This window comes from Stegastes partitus, unplaced genomic scaffold, assembly GCF_000690725.1.
Source record: "Stegastes partitus isolate 25-593 unplaced genomic scaffold, Stegastes_partitus-1.0.2 Scaffold427, whole genome shotgun sequence".
In the NCBI taxonomy this organism is placed as follows: domain Eukaryota; kingdom Metazoa; phylum Chordata; class Actinopteri; family Pomacentridae; genus Stegastes; species Stegastes partitus.
In genome coordinates, this window is record NW_007578158.1 from 150,373 (window position 1) to 172,605 (window position 22,233).

The 22,233-nt window shown below is 39.5% G+C and overlaps 1 protein-coding gene across 1 annotated transcript in view; it reads right to left on the bottom strand.

The window, feature by feature from the left end:
* The window catches only part of grin2da (glutamate receptor, ionotropic, N-methyl D-aspartate 2D, a), a 206,682-nt gene that overhangs the window by 51,894 nt on the left and 132,555 nt on the right, over nt 1-22,233 (bottom strand). Inside the window, exon 10 of the mRNA XM_008286034.1 lies at nt 19,551-19,704. Within this exon, the coding sequence (XP_008284256.1) occupies nt 19,551-19,704 (154 nt within the window). The remainder of the gene's footprint in view (nt 1-19,550; nt 19,705-22,233) is intronic.

Consider the following 22,233-nt stretch of genomic DNA (forward strand, 5'->3'; position numbering starts at 1 on the left):
AAAAGTAATCAAACCTTAATTATTATATCCTGCAGTGAAATGAAACTGCATTTTCATTTATCACTGAACTAATCAGGTGCTTCTTCAAAATTAGCTGGTTGCTTGGCCACAGGGTGGTGCTGTCTGTCGCTACAGTGCTTACAAAGGGATACTTTGGCTTTCATGCTTTGCAGTTGTACTCGCAACTTTTCTGATTTGCATCCATTTCTTGCATTTACAGAGCTCTTTGTTTGACATACTTCCGCACTTTCAATCATTGTAAGTGAGAGTTTTATAGATGCTGCTTGTTCTCTGGTAGAATCTATACGCTGTTGAGTTCAGCCATCTTTACGGTGCACCGCTGTCATGATTGATGATGAGGGTGATAACTCAACCCGACTGTCATTTAATGTTTTTGAATTTCTCAAGATCTTCTCATCCAAATGACGTGACACTCGACACTGCACTTCCTTGGATTCCCAGCAGCACATCCGCTAAATTGGATGCGTTGAACAGTTGTTGAATAATGCAAAGCGCAGACACACGCGCAACAATTTTTAACTACATTTATACCTATTTGGCTGGCAGACATCTTAAAACCCAAATAAAAGTTAAGATCAAAATTCAGTTTCGGATAAAACAAGATTCGGTTATCATTTATTGAGAGCTAAGATCTTAAAAACTTCGGGAATTAGCTTCATTACAAATGAATGGCTGTGGTTTGTTCAGATTTGAATGACAGCCTTTATCCAGTTCAAACTAATTGGTGCAACACTGACAAAACATTCTCAGAAGATTTATCGATACTGCCCAATTGTTCTGTACAGAAGAATTGTGAGTTAATGTAGGATTCCATTGCCGATACCAGGAAGGCCAGGGCTTTAAAATCACAAACCATCCATCCATCCATCCATCCATCCATTATCTATACACCGCTTAATCCTCACTAGGGTCGCGGGGGGCTGGAGCCTATCCCAGCTGACTTAGGGTGAAGGCAGGGGACACCCTGGCCTGGACAGGTCGCCAGTCTACACTAAGAGACAAACAACCAAACACACTCACATTCACACCTACGGACAATTTAGAATCACCAATTAACCTCAACATGGTTTTGGACTGTGGGAGGAAGCCAGAGAACCTGGAGAGAACCCACGCTGCACGGGGAGAACATGCAAATTCCACACAGAAAGATCCCGGGTGTCCTCACCGGGACGCGAACCGGCTTGCTGCGAGGCAACAGTGCTACCAACTGCGCCACCTTGCAGCCCAAAATTACAAACCAGAACTCCTAAAACAGTGATCAGGTCAGCAGTTGAATCACTGGTGTTTTAAATCAGCATCAAGACATTAATAACTGCAGATACCCAAAGCAACACAACTCAATGCAGCTGCACATTGTGAATGGTTACCTCTTACGGTGAGACTGACTTTCGTACATTCGTGCAGCTGAAGCTCGCTTTTTTTAAACAAATGATGAAGATATACGTGTAGGCTTGATGACAGATTCCAAAGCATCCTGACAGAAAAAATGAAGGATTTAGCAGATGAAATGCTTCTCTCCGATATATGCTGTGATGACCTCTGCTGCTTTTATTTTCCCACATTGTCATGTATTGCTGCTTGCTGTACAGAAAGTCATTATGCAAAATAGCTGGCTGTCAAAAACTATGACTTACTTTGTTGGCAAAATTCTAAGAGGATTTTTTATATTTTTTTTCAAAAAGTTACATTACACACATCAATATGAGGATAAACAAAAAGATTATAAGGCAGAGAAAGCTCTGCACGGCTCGAAACAGGCTAGACTGTGTGAGACGCTCTCAGCTGTTGGTTCCACTGCATCTGTGTCAGCTTGGATTCATAACAGCTGCCAAATGAGAAAAACACTTCCTGTCTTGGTGGTAATGAGAGGTGTCTCGAACCAGAAGGGATCACAGAAGTGCACTAATGATGGTATTCAGCAATACGGCGATGTCGTTTTAGAGACATATAATAATGTAAAACATTAAAGTCCAAGCAGGAAATTTGATGGGAGGGGCAGATTTGCTTTTATTATGTCTACGGGGGGACTTAATGAACATTCACAAATTATTGAAGCATAACCATCAGCCACAATATTAAAACCACCTGCTTAATACTGCGTATGTTCCCTTCGTGCCTCTAAAACTGCTCTGAAGACTCCAGAGACCTCAGAAGGTGTCGAGCGGTTGTCCTCTAATCACAAGGTTGGCTGTTCAATCCCCCGCCCCTCCACAGTCAAAGTGTCCTTGGGCAAGACACTGAACCCGAAGTTGCTTCCAATGGTAGATTAGCGCCTTGCATGGCAGCTCTGCCGCCATTGGTGTGTGAATGTGTGTGTGAATGGGTGAATGAGAAAACACTGTAAAGCACTTTGAGTACCACTAAGCGCTGTATAAGTGCAGACCATTTACCATTCTTGTGGTATCAGGCACCAAGACACAGCAGCTTCTTTAAGTCCTGGAAGTTGGGGGCCGCCAATGGATTGGACTTGTTTTGCCAGCAAATCTTACAAAAGCTCAATCAGATCTGTGGAACTTAGAGGCCAAGTCAACACCTTGAACTCTTTGTCATGGTCCTCGAGTCATTCCTGAACAATGTTTGCAGCAATCAGGGAATACTGCTGTCATGATGGGGCGCTCTGCAACAATGTTTATTTGCCAAAATAACATCCCCATGGATGCAGGACCCAAGGTTTTCCCAGCAGAACATTGCACAGATCATCACAATGCCTCCACCAGCTTGCCCTCGTTCCATAATGCATCCTGCTGACATCTCTTCACCAGGTAAACTACACATGCAACCTGCCGTCCACAGAATAGAAAAGAAAGCATGATTCATCAGACCAGGCTTTTTTACTCCATCGCTCCATGATCCAATTCTGATGCCCATGTGCCCATTGTAGGAGCTTTTAGTGTTGAGCAGGGGTCAACATGGACACAACGCATCGAACTGTGATGCTTTGTGCGCTGTGACACCTTTCTAACAAAGCCGCATTAAGGTTCTCAGCTGTAGCTCACCTCTTAGATCAAACCACACATGCATCGATGAGCCTTGAGCATCCATGAAGCTGCCTCTGGTTCGCCGCTTGTCCCTCCTTGAACCATGGTTGGCAGGTACTAACCACTGCACACTGGGAGCACTCTGCAACAGCTGCCGTTTCAGTCAGTCACCCAGCAATCACTTCTTGTTCCCTGTCAAAAATCACTCTGATCCTTCCACTGCACATTTTTCTTGCCGTTCACTTGTTGCCAAATGTATTCCACCCACTGACAGGTGCCACCGTAACAAGATAATTGATGTTATTCACTTCACCTGTCAGTGGTTGTAAAGTTGCAACTGATTAGTGTGTATGGAAAATTACATACAAAATAGACAATTTAGTTTCTGTCTCTGCTTTCAGAAGTGAGTGTCATTTCTTAACTGCGTGACAAAGCAAATGAACAGTCTAATGCTAAATAGTAGAGGTAAAGACCTCAGGGTGCAGCCAGGAGGAAATTGTCTCTCCTCATCTCAAGAAAGGAAACAAGCAGATACTTCTGAGATTTGCCAAATTAGTGAGGGATTTGCTGCAGAGACTGACAGCGGCAGAAACTGGCAGCTGTAACGTTAATCAAACAGCACAGGAGGGACGGGCTGAGCTGCTGGGTCGACTCATTAACACCTTCGTCTTTTTGTGTTACATCCAGGAAGAGATGCTGAATCAAACTCAACTGTGTGCCGACATACTAAAGAGCAGCGAGCACTGTTTACATGCGAGGCTTTTAGCCGGAGCTGCCCTGCAGAGAGACTGAACAGTGAGGGAGCAGGTGGAGAGGCTCGGGATTTATCCATTAAACTTACTGTCAGACAGGGTTAATATGCTTTTAAGGCTGTCCAGGCTGCCAAACTGTGTGCGCCATGAGGACAGAGACGCTGCCTTTTATATCCACCTAGGTTTCGGGTGACCATATCAGCAGTGCAGTAAACTGTGTTGTTTTGTAATATAATCTGTTTTAAATATTCCATTGTTTACACACACACACACACACACACAAATCATTCGCACGGAGAGAATTTTTACACTAAAGAAGCCTAACATTAGATTTCGATCATCAAGAGGTGACTCATCTCAATATTAGAACAGTTCCTCCAAATATCAAGTAAAATGTCAGTGAGCAGGGGTGGCACATTTTAAAAGAAAGAACATTTCAATGACAAAACAATGTAAAACAACTAAATACAGGCCTCCCTCTCTAAAACAGGAAACCTATGATTCACGGCAATCCTTGTTAAACTTTTAGAATGAAAACAAACAGTCGATTGTTTTACTGTGCTCTTTTCATGCAGCATCATCAATTATAAATGACTAAGTAAAGAGGACGAGTCAACAGCAACAGAAGGAGTGATTTTAGCTAATGCACAATTAACTGCTGCTTCTTTGAAAAGGACCTTGTTAGGTTGTGTTTTTATTTTTACACATAATACCAGAAATCAGAAACACAACATACCAAATAACCAGTTTTATTAAAGGTGAATCTGGATGAAATCATCTTTTATCGTGTATCTGTTTTTCTCTTCCAGTCTCAAAAACAATTTAAAAGCAATGTTTGTATTTTAATACACATTTTGATGTATTGCATTCACAAGAGTTAATGGACTTCTACAAAAAAAGTTTTAACGATGGTCTTTAGCGAAAAATTGTTAATGCACATAACTGGAGATCAAAACATTTCTGTTGAATAGGTTCAGACAAAACAAATATTTAATTTTAATCATGTCCCAAGCTGTTGTCAGGGATCAAAATCAAGGCCAATCATACCATTTTTTTTTTTTTTTTACCTTATCGTTACCAGCTTTTATAAGTTTAATCCTTTGTTTACATCCACTGCCACACATGCATGAGAATAAGAGAGTATATGGTGCACCAGAACACATTATTTGCAATATAGTAGGTGTGGAGGGCATTAAGTGTCAGAGAGATTGCTGTCATGGTGCCAATTGCTAGTTAACTACCACAATACCCTGTACTTGCCAACATGGGAATGCCCATCATCAGAGGGACTATCTGCTTGACTTACCACATGTTAAGTACCTCTACCACATGTAAAGTGGCACAACCAGGTACTACAGCTAATGTACAACACATGTTCTGACATTTATGTAGAGAATACGGGATTTCGCTCTTTCTGAGCTTGTAGAGAAGATGCAGAACTTTTCAGTTGTCAAGCAGATACACTTGATGGATTTTAATATTTTTGAAGTGTGTTATATCTCGTAAAACAGCATCTGATTGGACTTGGTATCGGCAGACATTAAACACTAAATGCTTTGGATTGGATCATTACTTGTTCACTATTTAACTCACATGACTGATGAGCTTTTTCCACTTCTAGAGATTCCAGACAGCGCATAACATGACCGATACCGACTGACATGAAATAATAGTAACAACTTTCCCGATTGAAAACAAGCCTGAACACTTCTCTCTATTTTTCTCTTGTAGATGAAAAAAAAAAAAAAAAAAGTTTGGGTTGTTTCTTCTTCATCTTGAAGATTTTGTTTCTGGCTTCCTCTACACTGTTAATTACAGCCATGTGTAACGTAGCCTACAGCGCCAATTTCTCATGACGATGTGCCACCTAGTTTATTCACACCAGAGCAGTAAATTGTAACAAGACTAATTAGCATTTTCTTTTTTTTTTCCTTTTGATTTTTTTTTTTTGGCAACATTTCAAAAACTCACTTCAAATTCACGTAACAATCATACAGAAACATGGCTATTGATTGTTTTGTTTACTGCGTATCAGTGTCATGCTGCATCATTAATGGAATAATTTAAAGGTCGGTTTTGTAGGCTACAAACATCACTACTTGTGCTTTTTTTTTAAAAATCTTCACTGTTGAATGCACTTGTAATAGCTAATGGGATGTAGCAAATGTTGTTTTTTTGTGTTTTTTTTTTTAAGGATTTTCGAATTTTGTCAATTTATATGCATTATCGGAACATCTCTTAGGTAAATGTAGTCCACCGAAACAACAGCACTGACTACAGTCTCTAACATGCCATGAGTGTAATCTTTACCTCTCTGACACAGTGTCAGCAAAGAATCAACACTGTCTGAGTTGAACTGCCTTCACAAAGAAAAACTTTGCCGCGAGGTTGTTCAATTAAACAGCATTTGATTGCACCACTTCATAAATTAGTAGCAAAATGTAAAGTAGAAAATTTGACTTCCAAAAGTAATGCAACTGCATCAGTTTGGCGGCACACTAAGTGATTCAGCATTTAAAGAAAATAGCAGTTTTGTGGTTTTTGTTGAATTTATTCAGACTTCATTAAATTTAGACATCAGTTGAACAACGTTATTAAAACTATAGGACTATTTTGTACTCGATTAATTTTAATGAGCTCTTTCAATGTGGCTGTTGTCGTCTTTTCCTTGCGAAATGTGTGTTTGTGCAAAATACTTATATGTGAGTGTAACACCGAGCATCTTTGTTTCATAGCGATGTTTAGTGTAGCCTAAGGGAAGCGAATTAAAATATTAGATTCTTTGGCGTGCAGCTGCAGAATAGGAGAACATCAACCTAAGAGGAGGAACTCTGAAAACAACTTCTCTTGGCCCCAGAGCTTATTTTAGCACTAATAAGCATCAGTTTAGCTTGCATGCAACACTTGTATAAAAAATCATTTGCAAGTTTCTGTTTGTCCAATATAGATATTATTTTATCATCATTGTAAGAGAACGTTGGTTGCCCCGCTTTGATGAGATTTGCTAACTGCGGTCTCGGGCTCTACAGCCACAGCGCTAGATTTAATGACCTGTACGTGTCCATGTGAGCTCAGTTTCAATCGCCTCGACAAGCGTGGTCTGTTTATTTGCATCCCTGGAGAAATACATTGCGTTGGATTTAATCCAGTCACATACTGTATATACCTGTGGTTAAATCAAAATTGCCTTGGCAGAGTACGTGTGTAAATAATTACATGGAGCACCGCAAACACTGGAGGTTGCCTTTGATTTATTTTCTTTTAGTTTAGCAGGCGAAGAGTGGAAAGCAGCTGTGTGCTGTTCTCAAAGTGCTGTCAGCCTTGAGTTAAGACGCTTTATTGTTTTATTTCCCATTTATGCACTCTCTCAGCGACTCCTGGTGTTTGGCTTCCGGCAGCTATATATCAATTGATGGACGCGATTAGATCTATTTTGTACCCCATATTTAACCAGGGAAAGTCAAGTGAAGACACACGCGCTCTTTTTCAAAGAAACCCTCTTTAATATTCACACTTGGGAGCTGCCGTGTACAACCAGTGTCTAGTACCGCAGCCAGTGAACAGAAAGGGTTAGGGCTGGGGTTAATGAGGTTTATGTGCCCTTCCTCAAGGGCATTTGAGCAGCAGTTGCTAAGTAAAGTGACAGCATTATGCATTCATTTTGCTCGCCAGCATGCTCCCAACAGGAGAGATTCAAACTGGTGACCTCAGTTCTCTGAGCACTGAGAGTAGTAGCAACCCAGAAAATTCAACTTGTGTCGTAAGTCCTGTTTAAAGAGAGGCACAACCACATTTTGAACCCGAGTGCAGATTTAGATGATCTCTGCAGTGAGAACCAAAGCAAGGACACGGTTATGAATGACATGTCACCCTGGAAACGCTCACATTAACATATTAATGCCATTATAGCCTGCAATTACAATGAAGCATTCTCCAATTAAAACATTTACACGGGTGCCATTAATATTCCAGTTTGCACATGGAGCATTCAACGACCAGAATATATTCCCATCCGGAGACTCTCCCCTCTTTCAGGCGTTGTGCTACCACACAGTATTCATTTGCAGTGTTTAGTATGCAAATACAATGTGCATACATTATGTAATCTATCACACACCTGAAAGACAAGTGTATATGAAAATGGCACCTTGTACAACATTTTGTTCGTAGTGTTTTATGAGGCACTGATGAAACCAATGAGCCCATTTAAAGGTTACATCCACATTTTCAGGTGCCAAGAGGAACAATGAAACAGGTTTTCCTCTGTTCTCTCTTTCGCTGTAATTATTTCACTGATTTTCTTCCCTGCCTTATTCAATTTCAAGGCATCAGGGGAGACAAGATGTACACTTTTAAACAGTTTGTTGTTACTTTATATCCTCTGTTACCCCAGACAGTGTTTTATCGTTGAGCTGTAGTGAAATGAAACAAGCACAGGATTTAATTGTATATTACTGGCTTCAGTTAACTTTTGGATACGTCTCTGATTGAGCATTGATCATATTTAATGGTTTCATATTGGCAGATGTTGATTAGTTTAAGACAGACTTAAGAAATTCTATCTTGTAATGATTTTTGTTGTGAAAGCATGATGTTGTCTAACAACCTGTTCATTATATCAATAAAGTGTTAAATTGTTGGTCGTTGGAATGTATAATGGTATCAAAAGACAAATTAAATACCATCAGCGATGATAAATGCCCCGATTTGAAACAAGGAGGCAAAAGTGGCACCAATTTGACTTTCTAAAACAATGTGTCACCAGTCTTATTCCTATAACCAGGCCCTTCTTTGTGCATCTTAATTGAAAAGGTAAACCATAAAGACTCTCTAATATAAGGTAGGATCAAAAAGTTGTGTACCTTATATAAATGTTGCCACCTTCTACTTTTCGAGTAGTCTTATGAATAGAAATCATATTAGATATGACCTCACAGCTCACAGCTTGGGAGCGATGTTTCACTACACCGAGTCTTGACATATGTGAGTCCAACGCTTTGGTCCAGTTTGAAATATCTCAACTCTTGAATGGATTGCCATGAAATTTTCAGCAATTTTTTCATGTCTGGTGCCGGAGAGTAGTGATATCCTCATTTTTCCTGTGGCATATTTATGTGAAAGAAGCAGTCATCGCAGGTTGTGCTCAAAGATTGTGTTGGTGCATCCAGTTTTCAACAGGCTGAGCAGACCTGTTGTTAAGATGGAGCACCCAATTACCATCCCAGACATTTCAGGTTGTTTAAACGCCCAGTGTTCTCCCTCAACACCTCGGGATGTTACAGTCGAATCCCTGGAGGATGAATCCACGGTAAACAATCTTGTGGATGTCGAGGAAAATGAAAAGCATCCTCTTTGTGCACTCCAGACCTGATGCATCTTCAGTTTTAGACACTCGGGACTCTTCCACTGCAAAGACTGTGGTTAGAGTGAAATGTACCATCAGTTGCGAAACGGATTGCCATGGAACGTGGTATAGATATTACCCCCAGCCATCTGCTAAACATTAGCATTTTAGCATTGCCATTATGAGCATATTAGCATGCTGACGTTAGCATTTAGCTCAAAGCGTGGCTGTAGACTCTTCATCTCATTTTGAAACTGCCCATCATGACTCTCTGACGCTGAATCAGTGGAGCACTCCCAACATTTAGTGAAACGTTCCATCAGTCACTCACCACCAATTGCCTTGTTACTTAAAAAAGCACAAATATATTTTTATAAATGGAGCACAACTGACTTCACACAGAAGCTCTTAAGAAGCTCTCGCCAAAGCACAAGCCGGTGGTTCGGTCTGAGAATTTAGCTTCGCTCTTGGTGTGTAAAAGCTTTTACCTTCGAATTGCCAACATGAGTGGCAGGTCGACTGCATGCGCGCGCACACACACACACACACACACACACACACACACTGTCTTTACTTCTCTTCACTTGTTCAATTTTCACTTCCCTCTTTACTGGGTCCCTTGACAGTTTAAGTGTTTGTTATCATCCATGCTTACAGTTTGTGTCCTGTCTCTTGCCCCAGCTTCGTCGTCTTCCAGGGCCTCCGTCTGTAACGAGACCTTCACGTCTGACTCATTTTCTCATTTGCTAAATGTACCGATGGCTGACTGAGCTCTGATTACAACTGCTAATTCAGAACACGGAGATTTCAATATGACTGTTTTGCTATAAAACAAACAAAAGAAACACTCTCTCTGCTTTTTCATATGAAAATGCTATAAATTGCTCGAAACACTTTTCATATTGCAGTGCACACACAGATCCACTCTATAACACACAGTGAAGGTCATGGCACAGTGTGAGCTGTCTCTAGCTTTAGGTAGTTATGATCTAAGGTAAAAGCAACAGAGGTCTCCTGCTATGAAAGTGGAGCTAATGCATGCTGCAGCAAGTAAACATATGAGGCTGAATGTGGATAAAAATCTCACAGTGTCGGAGTCCATTTTCTTTAATTTTTCTTTCCAATGTCGAATTGGAGACACGCTTTTAATGTGCACCAAGGTTATAAAAGTTATTCATAAAATTCATCTTTCAGTATTTCAAATCTGTAAATATTTCATTCTTTGCCTTGGAAAAATTATACAGAAAGTGAAATGAAGCAGGACTGACAGACTAAAAGCAGGTAAGAATGTGATAATGGAATATATTGACATGTAAGTATTGCTTTCACTTTGTACTCTATTTGGTCTTGTACAATTTGACAACCTCAAAAGTTGTAGTGAGCAAAGTTCAACCTGCAGGGGTTGTCTGCATGTAATGTTATTTAATATTTAGCTGCCATGGAGGAGGAAAAATAAATAAATCAGAAAAGGACCAGACAGTCATGAAACAACTGTTGACTAAAAACGCTCTGTCACAGAATGTCAAGTTAGAAGAAAAGGAACCCAAAAGACAGTCTTAAATATTTAAAGTGTCATAGAGAACGTTTCCATGCTCCCCAAAACCGGCCGCTTCCAAGAGTCTGACACAAGACTGTGACTTAAAAACAGAAATAGAGAACAGTTGCTGCCAAGAAGCATTATTTAGCTGGATGTCTAGGGAATCAAACAGCTGAATGTGCAGATTTGTTTTTTTTATTCTGAGATAACAACATGGAATTTTGGATCACTAGTTTGTCACATGAACTCGATTCTATTTACTGGAAATAACTCATAAAATGGGATTGCTTTATTTTTGCTGGTTTTATTTACTGTATTCTTATTGAAATGGTAAAAAAAAAATGTAATTAAATAAGTAAAATGTTGGACACCTATTTTGACTTGATTCCAAACTGGTCATGGTGGGAATATGGACTTATTGACAAATAAACTGTAATAATGCATCTTATCCAAACAAAACACAATAAAATGGACCAATTTTTCCATTGATGAAAGCCCGATAAAAAGGTCTCTTGTTTCTGATGACTAAATCTAAACTAGGAATAATTATTTTACATTCATAGAAATATTAAGTCATGCACTAAATGTTTTCAACACAGCAGCATGAGACAATGACAGAAAAGAGACAATTCCCCTCTTTGTATTTGTGTCCATATAAAAAGGCCAAACTCACACTACAAGAGTTTTGTAATCCTATAAAACAGATTTGGAAATCGGGTTGCATCATCAGAACAAACTTTACACATATTCTTCTCTTTCTTCTCAGACATGCACAAACTGCAAAACTGGAAATTACAACAGGATATGACTCAGATTATGGCGCCAAAGGGAGTACAGCACTGCCTCATGTGCTTTCATGGGGAAACAGATGGAAACAAAATGGAGACTGTGGCGTAACAACTTTCTGTATTTCTAATAATACTTAAAATCAGTGTTTATGAAGAAATGGTAGGGGAGAGGGTTTGTTTTTCAGCAAGCGTTATCAAAAAACCTGGATCAACATCGGTTCAGACCAAGATCCCCAAGCCAGCTCTCTCCTCTGTTTGTCTGGAGGGTGAAAGGGAGGGAAAAATTCACTTGAGCCCAGTTCAACCTGCAGGAGTTATGTGCACGGAATATTTTGCTGCCATGGATGAAGGGGGAAAAAAAAAAATTCCTTTCGCTGACAACAGAAAAGGACCAGACAGTCATCAAACAACCGTTGACTAAGCGCACTCTGTCACAGAATGTCAAGTTCGAAGAAAAGGAACCCAAAAGACAGTCTTAAATATTTAGAGTCCTAGAAAATGTTTCCATGCTCCCAAAACTGGCCGCATCCAAGAGTCTGACAGAAGACTATGTGACTGAAAAACAGAAAGAGAGAACACTTGCTGCCAAGAGGCATTATTCAGCTGGATTTCTAGGGACTGAAACAGCTGAATGTGCAGATTTTTCTTATGAGATGACAACTTTATCTGATTAACTTCATTTCATTTACTGTAAATAAGTAAAACAAATGGATTGCTTTATTCTTGTATTAGGATTCAAATTCAATAATGAAAATCCAATGATACACTTATATACTGACACAAAAGTTACATATTCAATGAAAATACTCAGTTTGTGAGAGAAAAGAGATCATCCATTCCAACATGCATGCCCATACTTTTCTATAGACCATTACCAACCAGATTTCCTGCAAGTTTCCCAGAATTCATTCCTCCTTGCTTCCATCTTTCCGTTGCCTTTGATACCTACAATGCAGCTAATCTATTCCTATGAAAGTCTGTGCATCATAAAGTGTATCCCCAATGTCTTGCATGTGTTTCCCTGCTGATTTCTTTCTTGTTATCTTTCTCTTCCTCTCCTATAACCAGATGTATTAAAATTGCTATGAGGTTTTTTTGCAGGCACCTCCATCAAAAAAAAAAATAAAAAAATTGTCCTGCCTCCTCACTTGCAGCACTTTTTCTTTTCCTCTTGATTGTTTCTTTCACCGCTGACCTTTTTCTGATGTGTTTGAGTTTGGCCTTGCTTCTCTTTGGCCTGGCTTCTCTTTCTCCGTTTTCCACTTCCCAACAGCTCATCCGCTTACACATATGCATTCACAAGTACCCTCACCCACACACACACACACACCTATGGGCCAAGCTACAGTATGGAGTCAGTGCTAGCCCCATGGCACAGCAGACTTAAGATAAAAAACGGCCTTGGGAACCCTGCGCCGCCATCCAACCATGACGTGTTTCCAGATTGTCTCCTAAATCTCCTCTGACAGATGGATAGATGTACTACTGCAGCTGTGTAAGTATGAAATAGATCCCTTAAGGAGTAAAGGCAAAAGATCAGGTCTATGAAGGGGGAGTATGAGTCGACTCTTAGGGCGGGCTTCTTTCAAATCCTGGGCTTTAAAAGCAGAAGTGTTAGTAAAACTATAGAATGCGGGACTTTAACAAATGTCGATTACACTTGAGCCATAAGAGTTCACACAATGGCGATGAAGCCCATCAGCGCCACGTAAAGCTCTGTGCGTTTTACAAGTTTTGAATCGCGGGTTTGTGGCGACATTCCCACGCTGGCACGGAGGTGATGCATTAACCAGTAAAGATGTGAGAAGAGGAGGGAAACCATGGCAACGGAGACAGCCACGCTAACTAGGAGTATGGTGAAGTCTGTGGAGGAAAAACCTGAACGTGTCCAAGGAAAGTTTCTGTTGCTCCCAGTAAAAAAAATGAAACCCAGGAAGAATAGATGGGGAGGCATGCATCAGTGTTTGTTAACTCTAACTGCTAGAACAGGGAGATGAAAGCTCCACAATGCAGGTGTAATGACACAAAAATGTAGAAATATGGATTGAGCTGCTAGTGATGGCTAATGGTATAATTAGCCATTAAAATAATGGCACTAGAGGTCAAACAATATGGTTTATCAACATGTTTTAGGGCTCATACCAATGATCGATAATCAAGAAGACCAATCACTGATATTTGAAGCTGAAACACAAGTAATATAAAGTTTTGATGTGTGGTGGTTGGATCACTTTTCTAAAGAGAAACAGCACGTTGGAGATGGATAGCTTCACCACTGTACTTTACTGTCCAGCTCCTTAAGAACGACACTACTTCCTCATTCTTACTGTCATGTGACAACCACAACCAATCAGAATCATGAAATGCTTCGACTGCAATAACTGTGATAGCAAATCTCTCAAGCAAAATGTAAAAATATTTCATTACTGAATGTGCAAACACAAACATGTGGACACAATATATTTAAATGCGTAAATGTTACTGGAAATATATTCAAACCAGATTTGTAGCAAATCAACTGTATGAATTTAGATTTAATTTAGAAAGACACAAAGTCCAACGGAAAAATTTTGTTAAAATGATTTTGTTTAAATAGATGAGATGACTAATATCATCACACAGGAATATGGTGAAGGACTGAGCAATGTAAAGATTCTTGCAGAGTTATGGTTTACAAATTCCAAGATTCCTACAGAACAAAAGCAGTTTTTTGAGCGTAGACGCCGGGTTTAAAACAGCCTGAGACGCTGCTCTGTGTTAACAAGTCAGTTTTGCTCGTTAACACACAGAGAACAACATATATTCTCATCTGGTCTGCACAATACGCCACACAAAGCAGCATGTCAAAGCAGCTGCTCCTCAGACTACAACATCTGAGAACATCTGAAACAGCTCTATCGCTCCTTCCATCAAAGCCACTCAACCTCCTTTGTGTTGGGTTTATATTGGTACATGACAAGACTTGCTTTCTCTTCGAGTAACCACATCTCTTTCTCTCAAACGCATTCTTTATCCTCCTCTCTCTTTCTTTGTTTTTATTTCTGTCTGCCCTCCGGCCTCTTTCTTTCTCTCATCTCGCCATTGCTTCATGCTTGAAAATGTCTGGAATTAGTCTAAGAAGATTTGTAAATTAAGAGGTGTTATCTCATGAGAAGCCTACGTTGACTGAGACATAGGCTTTACTTTATTTAAAAAAAAAAAAAAAAGAGTGGTCCCTGCTTGGCTGTGGGAGCTCATTTAAATGCTGAGAATATCAAATCTAAAGTCTGTGTTGGCAGCTTTGCTTTGAGATGCAAAGCCAGGAGCGTGAACCTTTTCAAGTGGGAGACAAAAGCATGTCAGAAATGAAGCCCTCTTACATAATTGAGGATCATTTACAGCACACTGTACAGGGTTATGTAAGTTATCAGGGCTGTTGTAATACATTATCTACCCCTTCAAAGGGCTTCATGTTCACATCAAAAGGGGAAAAAAACGTATTTTTAAAGCACATTAGTCGACTGTCATATGTGCCACCAACTTTTAATAAATGGCAAACACATACATCGATCACATTAAAGGATTAAGTAGCCAGGGCCCAAAGCTTCCCAACAGAACCTTGCATTATGATAAGATGAACAGTGTTATTCATGTCATTGCTTTTAATATGGTAGATGATATGGTGTATGTATTCAAATAGGCATGAATTTATGATATTGAATCGACAAATCAACTCACAACCAAGAAGTTGGAAGAAAAAGATTGCAATGCAAAACAGCCACCAGAAAAAAAAAGGCATTTTGTTGGTACATAAGCAGCTCCGTCGGTAACAAGTCAGATTTGTGCCAGTCAAACTAAATCCTGTACAAATCAAACAAAAACAAGGATTTGAAAGACACAGAAAAACTTACTGATGCAAAACAAAAAAAGTCACCTGAAAGGTAAATTTTGCAAATTATTTGTTTTCTCTTTTTTTTTAACAAAATATGTTCTTTGGTTTACAGTTTCCTCTCTGCTTATTTCTTTCTTTCTAATCACACTTTGTTACGCTGTTTAAATTTGATCCACAGGTCTAACACAAACCAGGTTGTTTTTAAGAGGTGCGTCTCCATCAGCTCAGAATTTGTGTTCTGCTGCCAACTACTTAGACCAGTTTACTTCTCTCCTGCTCTCTGTGCGCACATGTTTTAATACAGCTGAACTCACAACGACTCTGTTCTCGTTATTTTTCTGTTTCTATTGTCAGGCCATAAAATAAGTAAAAAACAGTGATTGAAAACCTGCCCTTCAATACTCACATTAACCAGCAACCAGCACTTTGTACCTCTACAATACTGATTTCATGACCACGACATGATCTGACAAACTGGCCATAGACAGACATTTAAGACTGATTTCTATCTGATTTCAGCTCCCACATCTGGGATGGGTTTGGGATGGCTGAGAGAGATAAAGATTTTGTTTTATTCAAACACATTTGGCAATCGAGATGCTTCTCTGAAAACACCCACCCACATGGGAGGTTTGAGTGCAAACATAAAGTCTGACAGTGCAAATTAGTGAGCTGGCAGCATAACGGCAAAGCTGGCATGAAGGTAAAAGTGTGATCAGTCAGAAAAAAAAGCAAAGTGATGTTCTCAAAAATATTTTCTCTGCAAGTGAAAAGTTTTACTTTTCCTCCTGTCAGTTTCATTCTCTTTGAAATTATTATTTTTGTTTGATATTTAGGTAGTGTTTCATTATATTCACACCGATCTAATTCCATACACTGACTTGTTTTAGCCATTTTAGATGTTATTATTCCATTAAAATGCCCATTATCATTATAAAAAAAAAATCTCCTTTAGACCTCTTTAACCTAGTAGGCCATTGTCACCCAATTTAGTTGAGCTCAGTTATCACCTCATTTAATAAATGGCAGAGTTCTGATTTTGTGCTGACAAGGAAGAACAAAAATGCACATTAGAAGGTTTCCTATCTGGGACCATAATTAGTTACATTTTTAAACTTAAACCTCATTTTAACCTCTCTTGCTGATATTCTCTTGCCATTTGTCTGCATTTTCAGTCATTACTTGGTTAGGTTCACATACCAAAACTACTATTGGCTTAGGAAATGATCAGGATTTGAGGTTAAAATACGATTTCTGCATTTAAAGCTCTTTCTTGCAGGGCGTCGACTCCACGAGAGATTTTACATGCATTTATTCACAGGAGCGCAGAAGGTGGCCGCCATTACTGGGCTTATTTTCAGTTTATCGATATTTAGAATGGATGATAATGGCACTAGATGGCGAGGAGGTCCCTACTGGCCCGTATGTATGGATAAGATCTGTGATGATAATGGCCATTTAATGGGCTGATAACATCTGAATCGGGTGATCATTTGTGTCTTTGTTCAATGGCGCCTCAGTTGGGATAATAAGGATGTGCTGCAACTTCCCTCTCCTCTCCCCGCACATATTTATTCTTTTGGCCTGTGAATCGAACTGGCACCTACCAGCACCGGCACCGCCTGGCCTGCTCATTGTGAAAGGGAATGTTTTTGGGAAATGCATAAAACACGTCAGACTGATCAAAGAAACAAATTAAAAATTCATCACAGTATGAAATTTATCAAAATACTAGAAAATGTATAGGGCTTTGTGTTTGTGTCAGGCTGCTCTCCACAAAAGCATTTTGTAGAAAACCTTTAGATCTGTGCTGCATTGTAGGTTTACAGCACATCTTAGAACTGAATATTTCCTCAGTTTAATCCCTTGAAACGCTCATCTGTTCTGTCCGATCAGTCGTCATAACGATCTCCTCATTAGGACTTTAACCTTTGAAGCCTTTAGTTCAATACAATTTGCAAGTAATGTAAATTCACACAAACCTCGATGAGCTGCCTCAATACGGTATATTCTGTTTCTCTAAATACAGTATTTCCTTTGTGGAGGTTTTTCTTCCCTTTTGTCCCGAGTTCGAGCATGTTGTGTTCTAAGGAGGCTTTGCTTCTTGTAAACACTCGGGCAATAAAGTGGATTTAGAAAGATTTTCCGAGCCAGCGGTTAAGTGATAGCAGGTCAATACTTTTTGAAGCTCCTCTTTCTTCTACATTATCCCTCAGCAACAACTGCTACTGCATCGCCAAAAAGGGCTCCAGCTCAGTCAAGCAATGAGCATTTTTCTGCTTATTCAGTAACATTTGTTGGTTTTTTTTTTTTTTTTTTGCATATATCACTTTACAAAATAGGATCACAACAATGATGAAAATAAAACTGTGAAATTCCCCTTTGGTTTTTAACTCAAAAACAGTAAGTAGGGCAGCATGGAGATCACGAGTAGTAGGGACCACCCATTGGGCTTTTACATTTAAAATAGATATAACTGGAATCTTATGCATCTTGATCTAAAAGAGGGTGTGATTTGAATTCTTTATGCTCTATATTGGACATGTTTTATTGGATCTATTATTAAGCCTAATATTCCATTTTGTTCAGTAGATTAAATGATAATTACAATTTTGTTGTTTTGAGTTAATGTTACCAACATGAAAAGTACATTTGCCCATAAAGATGTTTCACAAATGGGTCAGTTAGTAAAAGATACATGGAACATTTATCATCGCCTTCATTTAGCTCCAAAAAAAATTCCAATGGTGCAAAAGAATCACAAAAAAATACCCCATGTGACTTATATTTTTGGGCCAGTTGCAACAATGCCATTTATCACATTTTCAAACCCGTGCAGGTAAAACATCTTCTACCGACGGGCTTTGTCGTGTCAGAGTACTTTTCCTCACTGTTGGCTCAGTGAAACAATTATACACTTTGCTTTGGACTTTGTGGACAATCCGTGGATATCATTGTTCCGGCCCAGGGCTTCTGCTCTCCACCTGTTTCAATTTTCTATGTAAATTTCAGGGTGATTCAGTGGCAGCTTGCGTATTGTGCGTGCAGCTCGCCTACAAGTCTCTGTGTCGTGACGGATGCAAAATGGTGACACTAGTTTCATAAGCAGAGGTTGGACAAGATGAGGGACTCTCATTTGGGTTGAAGTTACTTGTAGATTGTAAAGAAAAAAGACTAGACAGGGGTGCTACTCCATTTGTACTTTTGTTTTGAATAGAGCAGATTGCACAGGTTAGTGTATTTAACTTTTGTTAGAAGTGCTCCTCTTGTCATCATATTTTCTTTTATTTGACTAGGATCCTTCGCCTTCAGCTCCTTTTTTTTGTGATCTGTTTTTTGTTTAGTATCTCCACTCAATAAAAACCAATATCAGCTTTGGTTAAACAGCTTCCCCCTGGCTGCTCTTTGGTACCTCTCTTTCCACTAACAAGCTGGGTTGTAACTGTCATTAGAGCCGCAGAGAAAAGAAGAAAGCCGTTGGCGTGCCAATCATGCCTGCATGAAGTGGAAACACACTGCCCTGCTGTCACACCGCAAAGCAGCTCACAAGATAATACACTGTCACTCTTATCAATACTAATAAACTAAGGTATCATTTATAATGGCGGAGTGCTGGGATACTTTTCTAGTATCAAGCAACTATTCCATCAGCAGTCACAAGTAGTGTTTAAAAACGCATGCATTGTTCATCATACCAAAGGAACCCAATACCCTTTCTGGCTAAAGCTAACCTTTAAACCAATCGGGATTCAGCTGGCCCATGTCATCAACAAGGAGTGACATTGTTGGAGGACAACACGCAAGTGTAGCTTCTACGTGAATTGAATTCACATGATCTGTCACTCTCAGAGTACACGAATGGACAATAAGGCAGAACTATAAATCCATCTCAGGCAGTCTTCCCATGGAAGGCATGGGGGAGTTGCAGGAGGAGTGCAGAGGGAAGGATGTGAAGCAAAACTACTGGCTGAGAGAGAAGTGAAAGTGAATACTAGTTTCTGGAAAGCAACAGGAGGTTACTAACTTTGACTTTGGAGGTCTTGAAATTAACACAAGGTTCTCTTGAGGTCGAAAGTGAAAAGTGCAACTTTCATTCATACATTCAAATATAATTTCAAAAACCTCTGATCTACATACCTCTACCTGGATTTATTTTTAAAACGGTGATTAAGCTGATATTCTTTGTGAGCACGCCAGCATTTATTACTGTTTTGCACACATTTTGGCACAAGTGAATGCTACTCAAGACATCAACTCACCGAGGAAAGCAGAAGGCGATACGGTGCCGTTGCTGCGAGAAACCATGACGCTGATGCCAGTCTCGACGAACGGAACGGAGAACTCCACAACCTCTGACCTCTCTTCATTAATGGTGAGAGAGCCGATGGCCATGTCTGCCCTGTTGGATACCACCTGAAAGAACAGGACACCTGGAGTTAGACTTAAAGAATTTGAAGTTTGAAAGGATACACAGATGAACAAAAACATAATGAACAGATGAGCGACGATAATGTTAATTTCACAACAACAGAACATGTGAAGGTCTTGGATATATTGGATGGCAGTCGTTTGTCATAGTCAGCGTGCCACAATGTGGTAGAAATTAGTAGATAAGCAACTTTGACAAGGATGAAATTGTTATGGCCAGATGGCTGAGTTTAAGCATTTCTGAAATAACCCGGCTTGTGGGGAGCTTCCAAATCAGTAATGGTGAATACATGTGACATTGGTTTGAAGAAAGATAAAATATAAACCAGCGCCAGCATGTTGGGTAGTGTGTAGGAAAAACAAAACAGACAAGGTTACACCATCAGCCAAATACAGTAAAAACAAAGAATCATCAGATTTGCAACTTTCTAATAGTTGCTTGTCCATCACAAAACTTAAGCAAATATGAGCTTAAAATTGGGATATTTCATTGAAATCCGACTTATTCAACATGTCTTGTGTAAAAATTTGTCATACATAAACTGTTCGGTATAACCAGATTAAATTTTTAAAAACGTGAAATTCTGTATTTCTTGGTACAACTGTTCAGTCATTAGAGACTAAGCCGTCACCAATGGACGTCAGAAAGTTCTGCTCAGAGCAGAGAGGAAACAAGTATGAAAACAAATCAAAAATGTAAGTAGTAAAATATCGATAGTATGTAGAGTCACCACTTTTTGTTTCCAACATTGGTAACACCTGTGGGCACTTGGAAAAATATTGCAAATCTTGATTCCAGTTTCTCCTTATAACTGTGTCATACTGCACAGAAGGCATTTAAAGTTCTTTCTACTTCTTACTTTGGTTGTGCTGTTTCCATGAAGGTGCAGGACTTTTTGTTTCAATGAAAATGAGCTACCAGAGAGGAAAAATGTGACGAGAGCAAAGAAAAACACAGTTTGGAGTTCAGAGAGTTGCAGGACAGAAATGGTTACCCCGTGTGAACTCAACATCCTTCCACAAAGCATCACCTCGAGGTTCTGCTGCTCACAGACACGCAGAGCGGAATCTAAGTACTTTATCTCAGCGTTGCTTGAAAAATGCTTCAGTCTTTGTCAGCGAAGTGGATGCAAATTCAAACGCAGGGCCCTTTTTGTCACAGCTTGCCACATGAAACTGGGCCGTGTTCCTCCTCAGAGCTCCTCTGGCAGCTGTAAATGAGGCTCAGGTGGTCAGGAGGTGAAGAAGTGAGGGGATTCACAGCTCCGCCGTGTTTCACCTGGCAGGAAACAGAGGTTACTTGACTGCAGTTGAGGGACTGTGGAGGTTAGAGGAGCTGGCTGCTGACCAGAAGTTCATTAGTCTTTCCTGGCCGCGCCCCAACAGTCTGTGCAAAACAAAAGGCTCTTCAGCTCCTCAGCAGACACCACCGAGATGCTGTTCATCATCCTCTAAGAATCACGGAATGTTTTCTTCCTCTTTCTCTCTTGACTACTCAAATGCTCATTCATGCATCGTTGCGTGGCTGTACTGAACTTCCCAGTTATGACCTGTCAGTTGAAGGGTAGCTTCAGCGATTTTTATGTCTGGATTTTTCTGTTGATGAATTTTGGAAATTTATATGTGGAGCTCTTTTGTTGAGTGCCAAAGTGAAACCAGAACACCCATGTCCCTTTTCAGGAGTAAGAAAACCAAATGGATATGAACTTTTAAAAATTGCTTTAATCAGTGCTTTTATAAGCCCCTACATGAGCCGCCCTCCTCATTCAGTTTTCCAAAAGAGAAACATTACATTCAAAACAACTACATTATTCATATATTGCAAAATAATTGTGAAAATAGAAATTAGCTAGAAAAAAGGTCCAACTTGGCCCACTCAGAATTGGCTGGTTGTCTATGTACAATAACTTCAGTATATTTAATGAAGCCACGCACAATATTACCGTCATACTGTGAATATAATCTAAGTTAGAGGCCTTTGAAGTATATAGGCAAGGGTTGAATTCTTTTTTATACATTATTTCTTTCCTGCATTGTTGAGCCCTCATTACTTTATACGTAAAGGCCAAAGAAAAATGGCAAGGTTGAAAAACACATTTGAGTTCTGTTTAAAATTGCAGCCAAATCAATTTTACATCCATCCCAGCGGTAACTATCCTAAAACAAAGCCTAATTTTTGTTAAGCATGATTTTTTACAATAAATCCAATAGACAAATTGCACTAGTTAAATATCTATGACCTGAATCAATATAAGCAAGCATTGGTAATCTGGGTGTTTTATCTGTTTTCTGATAATTCACTTCAAAAAAGCTTTCATTTTATTTAAACTTTCAGGAATAGGTGGTTAGTTAATACAAGTTAAATCATATGAAACTCCTTATTTGTACGTACATTTTGATAGCAAGAGCATCTTCAAGCTATGAGTCCTTCTGTGTCTAAGCCATTTGCAAATACAGGCATATTTGGACACATTAATTGGTGACTTTGCACAACACAAGTAAATCTCAACTTTG